This window comes from Pempheris klunzingeri, chromosome 14 (assembly GCF_042242105.1).
Source record: "Pempheris klunzingeri isolate RE-2024b chromosome 14, fPemKlu1.hap1, whole genome shotgun sequence".
Lineage (NCBI taxonomy): Eukaryota > Metazoa > Chordata > Actinopteri > Acropomatiformes > Pempheridae > Pempheris > Pempheris klunzingeri.
The window spans coordinates 23,792,106-23,810,558 of record NC_092025.1 but is presented as its reverse complement, the minus strand read 5'-3'; the positions used below and the strand labels follow the sequence as shown (position 1 = coordinate 23,810,558).

The 18,453-nt window shown below is 40.7% G+C and overlaps 1 protein-coding gene across 1 annotated transcript in view; it reads left to right on the top strand.

Moving 5' to 3' along the window:
- Positions 1 to 14,205: 14,205 nt before the first annotated feature.
- Positions 14,206 to 18,453, top strand: part of tmem132e (transmembrane protein 132E) — a 96,620-nt gene continuing 92,372 nt past the window's right edge. The window contains exons 1-2 of the mRNA XM_070843795.1: positions 14,206 to 14,284; positions 14,923 to 15,889. Coding sequence (XP_070699896.1) covers positions 14,206 to 14,284; positions 14,923 to 15,889 — 1,046 coding nt within the window. The remainder of the gene's footprint in view (positions 14,285 to 14,922; positions 15,890 to 18,453) is intronic.

Genomic DNA, 18,453 nt, shown 5'->3' with positions numbered 1-18,453 from the left:
ACTGAACAAGATTTCCTGCATATTTTTCACATTATCCCCATAATAAACTCTGACATTTAGCCTTTAGGTGCATTAAAACTCTCATTACGCCCAGCTGCATTTAAACCTTGCACACTCCAAGTAGTGGGAAACAGATTCACGAAGTCAAAGATGATGATGATGTTCATTATATTCAGTGAATGTGACTTTCCCCTAAATGATTATTGTTATCAGTATCTTCGTGCACGTTATTGAATTCAGTATTCAATCATAAACCAGCTTTTTTTCCTCTTTGTTCATTCATGATGTGTCTATGAGTGTGTTCTGATTACTTAAAGTTATCCAGTACATTAAGGCTTCATTGACTAATGCTCGGAAATTAATACCAGGGTTGAGTGACAAATCCTTATAAAGGAACCATTGCAGAATATATGCAAGCTGCACAATTTTCCATCAACATGCATGTCGTATTTGTAGATAAAACCTACAACCGTGTGAGAAAAACAACACAGAAACTCCACATTTCCACAATGTTTTTCTTCTATGGAGCTTCAGGCTATGCTAATATTTGTTTTCATCATTTTTACTGAGGTATATTTAACACTACAAGGAATAAATGGCCTCCAGATTATATCTTTGTTGGGCTCATTCAAAGTGTCAAAACAAATGAATTCAGAACTGTTTACAGATTTGGAGTGTGTGTGATATTATGCACATAATAAATCAGCTTTGTCTTCAGTGAATGCCCCTTTAAGCTTTTAAAAAGAAATGAGAAATTGCAATATACAGCTCCATTTAGATGCAGCCAAAGTGTTGTTTAACACTAATAATAAAATCTCCTCGCTTCACTGTGTCTCATTCAAATCAAATCATTAGAATTAGCCTACTATAGCGTGTCTCAGTCTCACTCAAATGCAATTTCATAAGTGCAGAAGCCTCAGTGCCTTGATCTGCCCATTGAAGTGAAGTACAGATACTCTTTTACATGCATGTGAAGAGGAAGAGACTCTTTTCTGAAACATATAGCAGTGTGAAAACCTTTTGAGCCATTGGTTCACCCACATTTACTTAACACTTTGACCCTGCCGATAGTTCTGGGTGTATTTGGCCAGCTCAATGCAGATTGATAGAATACTAAGTGCTGAAAGTAATGAAAAGTTATAATTAAAAAATTCCACATCAACATATCTTACTTTGATCTTACGGATCTTATTGTAATAACCTTTGGAACCACTTTCTACTGAAGATTAGAAAAGTAAATTGGGTTGTAGTTTAACCAAAAGTTATGTTCATCATACTTCTTCTATCATACGCTCGATGTATTCTTCCAGGATAGTGGTAGTTAGACTAAACATATTTGGGAGAAAGAACCCATCAAAAGGGAAAAACAGAAACTCCCAGAATCAGTTAATCTTCACTAAGTAGGCAGTTTATTCTGGGAAGTGATACCGTTATAGGGAGAGCAATATTAGTGAGCTGTTATATGCAAATGCCAATCTGCAGAAAGGCTGGCAATATTGTAATGGAGGGATACTGGTTTTTACAGCATTATGGAGAAGTATCTTGTAGAAAAACTATCCCTGGGCAGTGATTGTATGGTTTGGAATTTATGATGGCCAGTAATGTCAAGTTGTGTGACAGATTAATGGCAAAGTTCAGTGGAGGGAATTTGACACTTGCAGCAATTTTTCAGAGTAATGTGGCTGTTTAGAGAGTTTGGCCATGAAGAGGATTTAAGTCCCAAAAAGTGGAGCATAGCATTATCACCACATTGGCTTACTTTTGCAAGTTGACAGACAAAATTTCACAGTAATGATGTTGTACATATACAAATAGATATAAAGATAGATGCAGATACTCTGCTGGTGACATGTAAGAATTTACTCAAAAGCATGTAAAAACATACTAGTATTGAATAATTAACAGCACATTAATGTGTTTTTCAAGCTCTGCAAGTGGAGTTATGAAACTTTTTAGTCTAGTTTGTTACTCGTGTCCTAACGGCCTGTTCATGAGGATCATTTTGCATGTAAAGAATTCTTTTTCACTGTTTTCAAGTGTTTTTTTTAGAGGCTGGAGATGTGACTCGAGTTCATCTTTGTTGCTTCTAGTCCCTCCCTCAGTGACTAAACATTTGAATTAGAACATCTTATGTCTCTTTAATCTGCCACTGAAGAAAAGACACTGTGTTACTATGCTGGCATCAAGATCTTGTGCTGTAAGCCCCTACTTGTCCACAAGCAAGTGCTTTTCCTGACACCCCTTTTTTAGCTTGTTGTTATGGTGATTTGGCACTGAGTTGTATAACCCGTCACTATGGGAACAAAACAACTAAAAGCTGTGTGTTTGTGTGACAGTGATATGAAGGAAATCTGAAACAAAGATATCCTTTTCTCCTTATAGAGAGCACTGAGGCATTCAACTCAGAAAGCCCACATTGACTGTGCGGTGGCCATGACACTATGAAGGGCTGCCGTACAATAGACCTCCACCACAATATACCAACGGCAGCTGATGTTTTTTTTTTAAGCATCACAAGCAGTGGATTAGCTGTGACACCAAAATGTCACGTGGGTCCCATGAGGGGGAAAATGAGAATGTTGATTTAACCAGAGACTCCTGACTGTAAAATAAGAGTGTATGATGTCATCTGAGAATATTTTTACCCTAGTGCTGCAAGAGGGGCACATTTTTGGAACAAAGAAATGGGCTCAGTTAATTATGTGAACTCACGTTAAAGTCGAAACAGGTTGTTTGCCCATTCTTGGCTCCCTGAGTGGATGACCAGCGCCTGATTCTATCCCAGGGAATTCAAGATCAGAATTTCATAGGGTAGTTAGCTAGAAACTTTTTCTTCTCTTATACAAAAGTCAGAGGTTTTTTACATCTGCAAAGTTTGGCTCATTCAGGCCCGTAGAGCTGCATAATAAAGTGCAGAGGCACAAGGACTGGAAGTGCAAGGACTACCGCATGACCCAATGGCATGGCGGCATGAAATGTTAAATATACTGCACTGGAGAGACCTGCATGAATTTAAAATGTCAGCAACCATCATCAACATGGTGTTTTGTTGGAGGGCATCGTCTTTCTAACACACAAGTGCAGAAAATCCTTTACCACTAAAGTCTCCACCATAGAATCCCTCCAGCCTGAAACCATTGCTCCACACGTCTTCATGCTTTTATACAGTAAAACAACACTGTACAGTATAACAGTGTTTCTCCCTTTCACGTAGCCACCATCAAGGTGCAAGGAACCAAACCTGCCACCTCTCCACGGTCATCGAGAAGAGGACTGCTGTATTCACACCGGGTGGCTCTCAGGTGGAAAGCAGGATGTGGCTAAAAGCATTCAGGCTCACTAAAAGCTTTCTTGAACAAACAAAGGTTACAAAAATGTTAATACCATAACTAAATTAAATGGATACCCACGAGGGGATGAGAGTATCCCCACTGGCAATGTAATTTAATGATCATAGGCAGGAAAATCAAAAGCAGGGAGGAAGTATCCACCCCTATGCCGCCCGCCTACAGCCCCATGGCAAGTAACACATATGTCTACAAACCATCTTATTTCCTCACTGCAGCTTTTCCCACGAGCCAAAACAGGGTCTCGTTTTCATTTTGCCATTAGAAAAAGAAAAAAGACGTAATACTCATCAATGCAAAGTCGGGATTTCTACACCCACTTCCAAGACACAAAGTCTGAAATGGTTAACTCTTTACATTTAATTATTATATTCATCAACACCAACTTATTATCATCTCTCTTGAATCAACTAAGAAACTAGATTAGAGGCCCTTCCAGCATTGTGAATGACAAAGAAAGGGTCTCAAAGGAAGGAACGATTTGAAAGCGTGGAGGGAACTCATAAGAGCATCTCAGGGACGTGGTCAGCACTTCTGATTTCTCTGCTGATTAAACATCCTTGAAAGAGTCACTCACTTGTCCCTCATAGCAAATTAGCTTAACAACCTGGACAATAACTCCAGCAGATCACAGATATTGTTGCCATGGAAGGGAAATGCTCCTGTCACAGGCAAGATGTTGTCTGTGAAAGCTGCTCTGAGAATTTAGATGTTTAATCTCGTTATGAATCTGAAAAGGTAAAGTAAAGTAAAATGATATTTCTTTGTGTTATTTTCATTGTTTCAGCTGTCGTGTTTATTAGCATAAATGATATTGCGGTGAACAAACTCCCAGGTTAGCCAAACCCATTAGAAGAGAAACAGAGACCTGCTTGTGTTTCTAACCACGTCTGACTTTTCACCGAGTTTCCACATCTCAGCAGTCACTTTGGTGTAATCATAACTGGTAGAGATGATGGCCCAAACTATGAAAATAGACAAAACAATTATATTTGTGGCCCTTTTTTTTAAGGATTCAGTTGGAAAACCTGGATTATTGCTGGTTTTGGTCTTTAACTTCTTCTTTAACAGTAAGCTTGTACTATATTTAGCCTTCCTCTGCTACAGTGCGCTCCTCCGAGGTTAAGAAATGATCTATGTCTGAGGGTACTTTTTGCATCGTCTTGCCCACCTTTTTTCCAATGATGTGGCTTGCATTTAATCTTGCTAAGACATATTAATGGCTAACACCAGAGGGCTGAAAACATATATGGTAATAAAAAAGTAGTTTTAGTCATTGTTGTATCCTATTACAATGTTCAGCAGAGCTTTATTATCCCCAAAGGGCTGCAATTAGAGCCCCACTGCTGAATCTGGTCAAATACAATGAAAGACTGCCAATGTATAACCTACAAATCAGCATAATGTAGCATTAATTAGACTCACAGTGATTACAATAGAAGTTAGGAAAGCCGGCTTTGCCAGTGAAATTAGAGTTATAAAGCTGAGACTTTCAGAAATGTGGATCCTTCCACGTGAAGTTAGCTTCAGCCTGTGAACGATATTCCAAATAATGTGAGAGCTGTCTTGTCTGTGTGAGTGAATTGCATGCATCAGCGTTGTCCTTGCACTCCTCAGGGCAAAGCCATTGACAGATCGGTCAAAATGATGATATAAGATGGAGATAAATTGTGTGTAATGCAAGACACTCTCTCATTTTCATGTGTGTAACTTGATATTTTATTTCATTCAATGCATTTACGGTCTTTTTTCCTTTTTTTCCCCCGGTTGGACATGGATGTGCGGCTTATTTGAGAACCCTGGCCTGTTCATTTAAAGAGATGTCATCATTTTAGATTAAAATGCCTATAATGCTCCATAAAACAAGATAAGATGAAGCTCTATTGATCGCCATGGGGAAATTAGGTTGTTGCATCTGTGAAAGTAATGGGCTTTAGCAGGGCAGTGAAGTTGAGTTAAAGGATAAAAATGAATCTAAAACAATCAACTAAACAGTAAAACTAATGAAAACAAGACAATAAAGAAATTAATTGGTCTATAAATGGTTTAATTACACAGACAATATACTTGGGACCGTTTTGACATATAGGACGCGCAGACACTATACAGCAAGCAGACTTCGTTCAGATGAACTTTCTTGATAAATTATATGAACCAAAACTTTAAAACTTATTGCAGATTGCAGATTTTGAGTTTTATGCATCAAATAATACAGTAAATCCTTTTGTTACACGCCTTTTGTCTTGGAAATCCTTTTGTAACAGCAGCTGTATAATATCACGAGGCTCGGTTTACCTCACACAGAGTATCCCCTATGGGAAACCCTGTTGTGTCAAGCCCTATAGATTGCGTCAGTCTCAGATCGTATTGAGGCACAGATCATGCTGCCTCGAGGCATTTGCATCCTTTCATCAATACACTACTAATGCATGCAGTGGCTGTGCCTACGAGGCTCCATTTGGCAGCAGAGAAACAGAAGGCAGCAGCCATGTTGGAAGCCGCAGCGAGCTGAAGCACACACTAACCCCACATACTGAATATCTGCAGCTCCATAGGTCAGCTCTAGTGTGTGATTGTAGTTGCAGGGCACCCCCTTCTCTTCTAGCCTCTATATTCTTCTCAACTTCACACACAGAAGTTCAGCTTTTTAGTACTTGTTGAGGTTGTTGCCAACTGAATTTGAATTTAAAAGCCTCTTTGTTCAGTTTTCAAATGTATTCAGAAAATGGTGCAAGTGTCATCAGAGACTACCGGCAGTAATGACGAGAAACAGAAACCTAGACGCAAAAGCAAAACGAGAACAGATGAAACAACACCCCACATTTTTGTAGTGCATCATAGAGTTAAAATAACATTTGTCAACTAATCCTGTGACGAGACGAAGTCGCTGCAGAAGGTGTAGCCTGATTGTCTGATATGCAACAATAAAACAAAAGTGTTTGTGCCAGTTTCCAGCTAGTAATTAGACAGCAATCTGTCTGCAAACTCTTTAAAACTTGCTTGAGAAAACTTTGATTTTTATCAAAATGAAAATATTGTGATGAAGTCTCACAGTGCAGGCATTTGAAATCAGTCTGGATTTAATCAGTCTGTATTACCACACAACAACAATGTGATAATAATGTCCATTGTGTCGTGTTATACAATCCAAACTAGTTTCAAGAATCTGCTTATGGATTTTCATACCACATGGAAATGAATAGAAACCAATGCCTGCAAGGAAGAGCAGAAAAAACACATCCAAAAATCCTAAGCATGCACTTAATTTGAAGTTAAGAAGCTAAAAACCTGCCACTACACTAGTATGGTATTTAAGGATTAAAGTCAAATGACAGCCATATAACATGGTTTAAATCTGAAATTGATATGCTTATGCCTAAAGGCTTGTAAAAGCTGTCTTTGGTGATGATTGACAGTTGGACATTGGCCATTTATTCATATCAAAGTGTCATGCATTACTTTTAAAGTCCAAGTTCACTGAAAACCGTCTGAGAAATACTGCTGCAAAGCTTCACATCATCAGTCAGAAGGTTCAGCGTTTGCAAGTGTTGGTTTCATAGACAGACACCGACTTCAGCCGCGCACAACGCAGGCTAGCCCCTCACGATCAGAGGGAGGAAGGAGGAAGGAAGAAGGGTGAGTGATGGTGTTCTCTACAAAGACTTCCTAAAAGATGTATCGTCTTTTACCCTTCACTTCTTCCTTTCAAGGCTCTGCTTTTGACTAATTGGTTGGTAAATATTTGATGTCAAACAATTGTTGGTATCTAGTCTGCTCATCAGGAAGAATGACTTCACTAAATGATAAGTTCTTAGCAGGCTGTTAATCAGTTGTTGCTTCATCCAAACAGCCTCTGTTGGACCAGATAAGGGCGACTGATAGTATAAATTATGGATGATTTTATGAGTGCATATAAAGGATCAATGATGAAATGTTCTATTTCCCTCTGATGGTGTCACACTGGTGATATATTCTTCCTTTTTAATCTGTGAATTATGCCTCATTAAAGCTGCACTATGAATTTAATGTGGAAATACACCGCTCTTATCTGGCTAAATTACAAAGTGAGGTTTTAACAGAGAAAACATTCTTCTTTCCCTAATTGAGACCCTGTAGATTCACTAAATGACGTTGGACATTTCTTCACAGGAAGTGATTGATTGGAAACTGAGGGCATGTTCGACCTGGCTCTGAAAACCCCACATTGGGGATTGCTTTATCCAGAGGAAGTTGGACTCATCAGTCCTAGATCATTAACTCTTCACTTCCTTATCCTTTTGTATCAAGCACCACAGACTAGTCAAGGCTGAGTTTCCCTGAATGGCTTCAGAGAAGTTAGAATATCCTCTCATCTCGTCGTTAATTTCAAGTCTCCCCCCCCAAAAAAAACCCATTTCCCATCAGAGCGACAGACTGGTGGGGGCATTGCTTACATACACAACAGACTGTGTGTGTACTGTACACACATATGTTCATACAGTAATCTACACCAGGACGCAAGAGATTAGGTGTCAAGCAATGTTTGTGGTGGCAGAGGGATAGGATATTAATAAGTGATTCTGATGAGGGACTGTTTTTGAAATGAAGGTGACTAAGTGAACAACAGATGGCATTTATGAATCAACAAAGTAAAATAAATTCATTTATTTGTCATTGAATGTTGGTAAATGTATGAAATGCCCATTGACACCCCCTACTAGAGCATTGCTCTGCTGCCTAACAAGCTAACATGGTTTGATATGATGGGCAGGTTAGCTAGTTACTAGTATGTATATTCCAAGTTCAAGATGAGTTACCAAAAATGTTTTTACAGAAACGGAAAGAACGAATGAACAAATAACAGTGCTGTTTCTTCTTAGACATTTTTAAAACAGGTGTCACCAACCTGTGAAGTTTCCTTGTGCTGTTCTAGAGACTCTCTGTCTATTTGTCTTGTCAAATCTGTGACTATATGCAAAATGAAAAGGCCAATTGGAGACCAAGTTGGAGCTTTAAGAGACTAAAACATGTTATGGTTAATTCATCGCTCACCCATGAAAGGGATTAATGAGAAAAACATCTGAATAAAAACACACAACACAGCACACATCTACATTAGTAGACGCTGCTGGTGGACCTTTCATGGTGACCAGCATGGAGCCAGACGGCACACATGCTGCAGCTGTGTGGTGCAGCTGACGACAGCCCTAACCGGCCTTTGTATCTGCCTTTCTGCTTCATTGCCATGTCAGTTGCACATGATGTGATTACTGACATGTCCATTCGCATCTTAGATCTGTTTAATCTGACGGAAATGTGTCCGACGTGCGTCCGCGCTTTAGGGCATATATAATGTGTCAAGATATATGACAAGTAGCTGCTAAAATGGCAGATTTTCTCTATTTTATTTTAAATCACCCAAGTGATCTGATTTCATGCAAACTTAGGGGCCTGACAAACCTTCCCCAGTGTGACTGAAACCTGACTGCAATTTCCCTATGCATATAGATAAAAACTGATTAAATGGAAAGCCACACACAGCTTGAACATATCCAGCTGCAGTCCATTTGTAAAGGTAATCCAGGTCTGACTGAAATGGAAATAGACATTCCTCAGAGAAGGGGCAAAAATAGGACTCCACCAGTGTTTCAAGTGCTAATACAGCCTTCATCCCCAGGCTAGCATGTCTTTTCATCTGCACTTTATGTTGCATTCATGGCTAATTGAATGATATTGTGAACCATTTTAGATTTTTATTTGCATGTGTTGGCAAAAGTGGAATCTAAATAAAGAATGCTGAAATAAAAAAAGCAATAGCTGTGTTTTTGGTGAGTGAATTGGACGGTATTATTCCACCATTCCAGATGTAATAGCAGCGTAGTGATACTCAAAGCAGAGTAAAAGAAGGGGGGAATGAAGTCTAAGATAAAGATCGATAGGGAAGCCCTTGGCACTGAAACATTAGTGATGCTGTGAGGATGCTCCATCTCTCTCCAAAGCCTCTCAACAATTTTTCCTGACCTTTTACTTGAAGAGACATTTATGCGCTCCTCTCTCTCAAGATCAAATGTCTGCCCTCCTCATGACATCCTCTCTATATATTTACCCTTGACTTGGCAGCTGGCTTTAATGTTTGACAGCTTTTGTATCGGCGGCAAAACATACATTGTGTTTCAGTGTTTCATTTAACTTAACTAAGCTTTTTAACCTTAGTCTGCTGAATGCCTTTGAGGAGATACGTCCAGACCCTTTTGAATTTGAATGTGTAACAATACAGCACACCAGATTGAAATGAAGAGGCTGGTTGTGTTTGAGTGGATTATTTGGGTTGAAAGTGTGGCTGCACACCTATAACACATATGATCCCAGGAATATGTGTGCTTGCCGGGTTCTTTTTCCAGATATTCTGCTCCATAGATATTTGCCCCACCAGGAGTGGTGCCTACAGACTTAATTCCTTTTCAGCACATGTTAAGCTCATATTTTACTAGTTTTAAAGCTGGGGTATGCAGTTCATAGGCCACAAAAGCCCAAAAATTTTTCAAATAAAGCCTTCTTCCTTCAGCTACCTACCAGACCAGCACGAGCATACGCACACGCTTCAACATGACTTTGATCCCCATACTTTTATATGGCAGCGATATTAGAAGTTGAGAATTACCATTCTGTTTCCTTTTCAAATTTGTGGACCTTTAAAGCCCTTTGAAATAGCATAGGCTACTGTGATTCAAGGTTCGAATGCTAGTTTGCTGTATAAATATAGACTTGTATTAGCTGCAGCCATGAGCCTTTTGGCTAAGGTTAACGGGAGGCTAAACTATGAGCAACATTCAAAATAGTCGCTCAACACCTGCTTTCATGGCAACTGCAACACATTTAAATATGAAGGCAGCTGCCTCATTGCAAAGTTCTCTCCTTCTCTGAAACACCTCGCCGATATTTACTTTGTTTTTATTGTCTGACTCTCTTTTAGACTCTTACTTTTTTGGGCTTTGTTGCAGTGCAGGCATCTGTTCCAAAACTTTTTCTGCCCTTGAACTAGACATATGAAGGGAGGTGTACATGACTCTGCCAATAAAAGGTTGCTCTCGCTGAGATTCTCTGTGATTGGCCCAAGTCTCCTGTCACTGTCGCTAGATTTTCTAAAGCCTGAAAACAGAACCGAGAGGAGATGCTGTTCGCTCGGACCACACGAATTACAATTTGCCGAAAGGGTATTATGGAACTTTTGGCCAATGCCACAAAAAACTGCATACCCCAACGTAAATCTCCTGCTTTTTGAGAAAATGATGACAAATTTGTTGCATGGAAGCTTTCCTGCATTAAATTCTGAGAAGAAAATCTTTTTGTGGATGTGCTTAAATGTTAATCAAGTTCTAAAACAAGAAAAACTCCAATAAGTGGATTGATGATTCATTTCTCTACAAAGATTAATAGGCAGCACTGTAGCTGGAATCATTTGGGTTTGTTTTTTTCTCATCTGAAGTGTTATTGGCATCACAGCAGAAGTAGAATACCAGTCAAAGCCTCAAAGTGGCTTGATACTTTCATTAATTGACATCAGACAAAGTAATCTGATGAATACAATGTGCCCTTAGACTAGACACCCACTCATTCTCCTGCCACACTCACACAAGCACACCCACACACACCCACACACTGAGCAGATGTTTCACGTAATGGGAGCACAACAGGAAGGGAATTCAATTCAATTTGGCCTGAGGTCTAATAGGACATCAAGTGGAAGAGGAAGGCGATAGGGTTTCACATTGGAAGCCCATCTGTATCCGTGCTCCCCTTCAGACCCACCTACCCAGTGATGTTGTTAGACTGAAATGAGACAAGAGCTCCCTGATGCATCGTAGGCTATTATCACCTTCTCAAATGGCACCATAAGGCCTCAGGGTTGGGAGGAAGGGGCAAGGATTTGTTTTGTTGATAGCATTCAATGCATGTATTGTCATTGTACAGTTTCATTACTTTTAAAAGGGATTAAGGGATTGCTGGACAGTGCTCAGATGACCTTCAGGCGTGACATAAAGTATCACTGTTGTTGGTTCAGTCTCCAGGAGAGGCAACATACCATCGCACTTTTGATTCAATATACTTCATTAACTTACTCATTTCCAGCGTTAAACAGTCTTCTGCTATCAGCCCCCTTACTGGATGAGGGAGTGCACCCTATTTTGTCATCTCATGCAACATGAAATGAAAGAGTTTACTCTAAGATTGGTGTCTCCATGTCAGGGCTAAGATCATGTTTCTTTGATGAAATGCAGTTGTACAATATATTTATATTGCTGTCATGATGGAAAAATTGGTGGACAAGAGACACACGACATTTATACATATGAAATAAACATCATTCATGGTGGAAGTTTGGGAAATCATTGCTTTTTCCAGCAGGTGGGAGGAAATTGAGACTTTTCCTCCTCCAGAGATGGTGGAGTGTATTGATACTTAAATTTAAAAGTGGAACTTGCCTATAGTTTGTGGAAATATCAATTCTTTTGAAACTTTGTCACAGCCAAAGTCAGTAACAGCATGCAATTAAAAATAGATCTCCATGACCAACCCAGTATAAAATGTTTTGCATGAGGATTTTTATCTCATTTTTATCTTTTCATATTTGAATAAATATTGAGATATCCTGTATCAAGGCAGGATAATTGTACACAACAGATGATACAAGTCGCAGTCAGGCCTCTGTGAAGAGATCTTCTCCCTTTGAATTTCACTTATTTTTGTGTATTTCACCAGTTTGCTAGGGTAATTCATTCATTGCCACAATGTGACTCCTTCTTCACTCTGCTCCTACTGCACCGTGTTTGACTGGATTCAATAGCTAGATCATATTACACATCGCAGATCGTAATACCAGGTACATATTGTGTTATTATTGGCTTGCACACACTCGCATAATGTCAGCAAGCTGTTTGGAGTCACAGTTTTACCTTAAGTTCCCTCCAGCCTCCTTGTGTTTAAACGAACAGATGCCGGAGAGAGAAGCAGTCAGCAGTACCAAGTCAGAACAGCAGCAAGCAGGAAACCATTTTGTTTTGGGCTGTTTGGCCAGCAGTAGGTGCTTTTGGAACATATGGAGTACACATTCCTTTAAGAGCCCTGCTCAAGGACACATCAGCAGTGTTTTGCAGAAGCAGGGGAGAACTTTAAACATTGAGTTTTAAATGTCCTAGCAGGTCCAGGGATTCAAGGTTTCTCAGAGCCCCAGGCTACGGTGCAATAGATCAAGTGAGGCGGTCTGTAATACTGCTGCAATATCTACTTACTTCTGAAACATTGTCAGGCTACCAGATAAATATCTTTACATGTGAGGCCCATCGTCTTTCCTTTCCTGAGGCTACGAGTGATAGTAGAGTCTCACAATTTAGTCATTTTGTCATGTGACTGGTAAAATATACAGAAACCGTGAGAGATTTGAATAGTGGCTCTGCATTTGGACCCAGGAGAGTGAAGCAGATGGCGCTCTGGTAGAAGAGCCGTTAAGGAAGTTTGTGGATTGCTGTGCATATTTGTCGCCTTTAATGTTGATCAAGGCAAAAGTAGCTCTTCTTTCCAAGCACACACACACACACACACACACACACTCCTGTGAGGTAGAGAGCTTTTGGTCGATAACGACTAGACAGCCTCTAAGTAGCTTCTCTCATCATTATAGCTCCTCCAGCCTCCTCCAATGGCTACGACTGCTCATTTGTAAGTGTGGGATGTTTCCCCGGCTGTGGCTTCATCTTTTGTTGCCCCCACTGTTTGCCATTCAGTTTATGGGGCCCACACACACACACACACACACACACACACACACATCCATGGATCCTTCTCTCTTTTATTATGGGAATTCCAGGCACATGTGAGTGAAGCAGGGAGGCAGTCCAGATACCCCTCCCCCTCCGGCCGGTATCCCCTCATTCTCATGGATTTCTCATGGGGCTAAAGCAGACGAAATGGGGGAGGAGAAGGAGGAGGAGGGAACCTAGGAGAAGGAGGAGGAGAAGGGAAGGAGAGCTAGGCTAATTCATCAATAATCTTTACCTAATCCCTCCCTCTCCCCTTCTCCTTCTCACTCTCTTACTCTCTCTCTCCCTGCCTGGAGGCATTCAAGCAATACATCCATCCCCCGCCCCACCTCACACACACACACACACACACACACACTCACACACACATACAAAGACACAGTCAGCCCGTATACACACACTCGCATGCACACACACACAAGAGTCTGTCTGAACACGTCCAGAGGGAGAGGATGAATCGAGCTGGAGAGTGTTATTTCTTTCGCCTCCATGTGTGTGTCAGTGTGTGTGGTGTAAGTCGAGTCCTCTGAGGGTTGTGTGTCTTAGCTCTGACCGGGAGCTAAAGTGGTGATTATAGAGTAGAGACTAGGTGTGGCAAAATGGGGCGGCGTCAAAGGCTTTGTCTATAGTTCCCGTACAGCCCACCAACCGGGAGGAGGCTCTGCCTGTCTATCAGAGTCTGTCCTGGAGCCATGCACAGTCTGGGATTGAAAGAGCTGCTGCGTGGGGCTGAACTACTCTTAAACCAAGACCTAAGCCACGGGGAATTTGAGAAGCACAAGTTCAAGAAGCTCGGTGGAACCTTTGTAGCCGGCAACAAGAACATGGCCAAGTGAAGGACTGCTGGAGCTTTTGCTGTTTTCTTCTTTCACCCTCATTTATTCTTTTTTTTTGCAACTCATGACAAAGATTTTCTAAAGAGAAACCAAAAAAGAAGCCAAACTTCTGTGGAGTGCCTGCCGAGTAACACAAGCTTTTGAAGAGGCTTTCCTTTCAAAAAGATCCTCTTGATTTTTTTCAGATTTAAAGGATGCAATTTCAATGATAAAACCATTTGGAATATGGGACTTTTAATCTATGATTTGGACCATGGGGACAGGCAACTATGTTTTTGTGCTCAGCTCTGGGTAATTTTGATAAGTATGTCACATTTATTCTGTTTGTTTTACCATGATTTTGCCCCACTTTGATTTCACTGTGGTAACTTAGGTGTTAAGCAATGTTGACTGTTGTTTTTCTCAACAAGTGCAGTGCAGTATGCTGAATAACAATGTATACACTATTCAAATACAAACACTAGTGCCTTGTTCCTTGTATGTAAAGCAGGGTTACCTTCACGTCCCTCGTGAGTTTGTATCGTCGTCATAGTTTTCTAAAGATTTATGTATACAGTCTGGTTCCAACTGTTGAAAACACTGATTGAATGCGCTGCATACCAGATAAAGATCACATGCCATGTGCCTAGTCAATGTGAACAACATGTGTCACTGGATAGTTTGTGCTCTGGATGCTTGACACATATTGGCCAGTTATCATCTGATTAATGTTGTTGACCTTTCTACCCGTAACCTTTCTGTGGCAGACTGAGTAGAGCAGACCCGTGGAACTTCCGGTTTATACCTCATTCACCTTTCAGCTCACTGACTCCTCCTCTTTGTGTCTCTTTCTTTACCTGCTCTAACTCTTGTTTTCTTTACTGTACCCATAATTCTTCAGTTTAAAAAAGAAAAAGTATATGTAAAGGTTTCATCTCTCTCTTCTCCTTTCTCTTTTCACAGCTCTTGCAGGTAAAATCTCTCCAACCAGCTCAGATGCCCTCCTCAGTTCTTCAGCAATGACAGTTAGTCCTTCGCCACCCAATGTGTACCTTCCCACCAACTTCAAAATGTCCAATGCACAACTGGCTTTCTTTTTGCGGGAGGCTCAGATCACAGGACAAACAGTTGGCGGTGGCAGTAAGAGCAGCAGTGGCCCCAGCACTGGTCACCCGCTGCAGCGAGCAGAGAGTTTTGTGGTTTTCCAGACAAAAGACCTCCCTGCCATCAACATAAGCTTTGGGCCTTTTGCCCGGGACCAGGCCTTGTCCAAGGAGTTGCTCCAGCCAGCTAGCCCGCTGGATATTCCTGGTCAGCTGACAGTCAACTGGAAGGTGAGGGCCTTCATTGTCCAAGCACGGGTCTTCTCCAACAACCCCACTGTCCAGGTGTTTTTCTACATCGCTGGCCGCGATTGGGATGACTTCAAGGCTCAGGACAAGCTGCCCTGCGTCCGTCTGCATGCCTTCCGGGATGTCCGTGAAATAAAAACCTCCTGCCGCATGAAAGGCAACCTGGCACAGTGTTTGGCCCAGCTGGAGCTGCCTCCATCCTGGTTTAACACCAATGTAGCCCCACTAGGTAGGAGGAAAGGCTCCAGTGATGGGCTCTTGGATGGGCTAACCAGTGAGACCCTCCAGGCTGAGCTCTACTACACACTCCATGGGCCTAATCTGGACGGGGAGTGCAGTGAGGGCTCAGGTCACAGGGGTGGTGGTGTTTCCAGGGGAGAGCCTCCGTCACAGCACCCTCTACTGCGCATCGGGAGCATCAGCCTGTACCAGGCCAGTCAGGAGCAGCTGCTGGTAGACAAACAGCTAGACAAGAATATGTTCCTCAGGCTGCCTGAGAAGCCCCTGAAGCCCGGAGAAACCCTCAAAATCTTCCTCTACCTGATGCCCAACTCAACTGTCGAACAGTTCACCCTAAAGTAAGTCTCCTTTACAACATATACTGGACATCATACTCTGTCTGTGCCTCCAAGTTAATTCTCTTCTCACTCTGAATTGATGGATTTAACATGTTCATACTCACGCTTTTACTCTTTGGAAAAATGATCAAGCTGTTTTCATGCACAGCATACACTTATTCTGTGAATTTTCCTGTTTTCATTCAGTCATATACAAAAGAATTATTGATGAATAGATTATTTGCCTGCTTCCTGGTACACCTAACTCTCCCTTTATAATTATGCTCACACATAATCGTCTGCAATTTGTCCAAGGTTTAGGCTGAAGGCAGTAAGACTGCATGTAAACAAAGCTATGCAGTGTGAATGCTGCATCTTGTGCAGTCCCCAGTGGACAGGCTTAAAATAAATTTAGCATTTACATGTTCAAATAGCCCTCCATTAGTGGGACAATTATCATAGAACTGGTTGTCTTCATTACAGTTGTGATAATCATCCTAATTCAGAGCTACACAATTAGATAAAGGTTTTACATAACCTAAAAATGAATTGCAGCATTATAAGATCATGCTGGGCATGTGAGTTTGGCCAACATTATGTAATTCCAATCCATGCAATATTCTCTGTCTCTGGCTTTTCAGCACATGTATTGCAATGCCATTTATGTTCATTTTTAAGTCTAAGGAGCCAAATGAGCATGTAATCGCATATTTCATCCTTCTCATTAATTTCTCCTCCACTGAGCCAAGAGATGTGCCAGCAGTAATTAAATTCAGGTAAGATAAAGAGGAGAAGACAAGGCTAAAATATGGCAACACTGTACGGCTCACCTTTTGAAGTAGTGGCTTAACATCCAGAGATTTCTTTTTTCTCTCAGGAAAGGATTGTGTGAATAATTAGTAGTGAGCTGCTTCTCAAAGCAGTTTGTGTTTAAAGCACGAGGCAGGCAGAGCTGTTTGACCAGGTGATGGTTGTGGATCTCATTTTAAATGCCTTGCTACAGTATTTCATGCTCATGCAGTATAAAAAAACAACAAAAAGAAACCTCAGTGAGGGCAGCAATGTTGTCATTGATGACTTCAACATATTTTTCAACAGATGTCTCAAATGCCTACTAGTGATTCCTACAGCAACATACCGCATGTTTCCACTTCACAATACTGTAAACTGGAGCTCATTATCTGAGAAACATACACAGTGCTTGTAATAACAAATGGAGCAAATATTTAGCATACCAGTCGACAGATATTTTTATAATAATCCGTTCACTACTTGGATCGTATAACTCCATTCTCATAACACTAAGTTCTATAATAACACCTAACATGAATCATCATTAACCGAAGCAGCATTTTACAAGTATTTAATGTAATAAATTGATTTGTCAGATCAGCTTGTTGGGGCCCTAAAGGCAAAAATGAGCTATGGTTCCACGATTTACCCCCCATTACAGCCCCTTAGTGGCTCGCTAATTTGCTCGCTATTTTATTTTCCAATTTCCAGACACACTATTTTCTCAGAGCTTCAGTGTTCATTTTTGTATTCTCTGACATTAGAGGTGTTTCAGAAGTACCATAATGGCTGTTACAGTAAATAATATTTGCCAAAATTCTCTGAATTTGACCCTCTGTCTATGAAAATAGAGCTGAGGGAGCATGAGGCTCAGCTTGGCTCCCTGGTCTCTGCACTTCTTTCCTCTCCTCGCTTGTCAACACAATATTCAGGGTTAGAGAATAAATGATTATTTGCACTTGACAAGGCTTGAGGAAAGTAAGTTTTTCTCTGCTCGTAGGCGTGAAGGCAGCAGATAGAAAGGAAACCAATATTACTGACTTACTCAAGTGCAATGATGAAACACACTGTAAATATGATTGTTGTACCATCATCTGAATCTCTTACAGATCTAAATTTAGAGATTTGTGGTGTATTAATTAAGCCTCAGTGACTCGTTAAGTGCCAGCAGAAAGCATCTTATTTCTCCCGCCTGAAAGGGTTTGTTAATAGTGACTCCCTCTTTGTTTCAGTCGAAAAGGTTCTGACCCAAACAAATTAAAAAGCTGTTCACTTTTTCTAATTTTAAGCACAATTCTTTAAACACCTCAACAATGACAATTGACTGACAGTATACAGCAATAGTACAATTATTTATTCAGCATTCCAGATTTCTCTTCATAGCCCATCGATAAAGCCTCATAACAGCTTATTGTTGGGAAACAGATACTAATCTGTCATTTTATATACTATACATATGGCCAGAGCAGTTTACCTAAAAACGTGCATGGATCAATGAAACAGTTTTAATGTTTCCTACCTTTCCACATGAAAGATTAGGAGTCCCACCTATTTTAATGAATAATCAACAAAATGCAGCAGACTTCTTGACTGTGGATTGATGTGATTACATCTTTTGTGTGTTCACTGAAACACCTCTGAATATTCTATATTATATTAATGCCCTAGATTTGCTTCTTGTGTGTATATTTAAATATTCTCACACTCGTCCTCCTTGCAGTCAGACCAGAGTGCCAATCATTCATGATAAAAGTCCCAACTATCAGGAATCCCAAGCATTTTTCTTCACATCC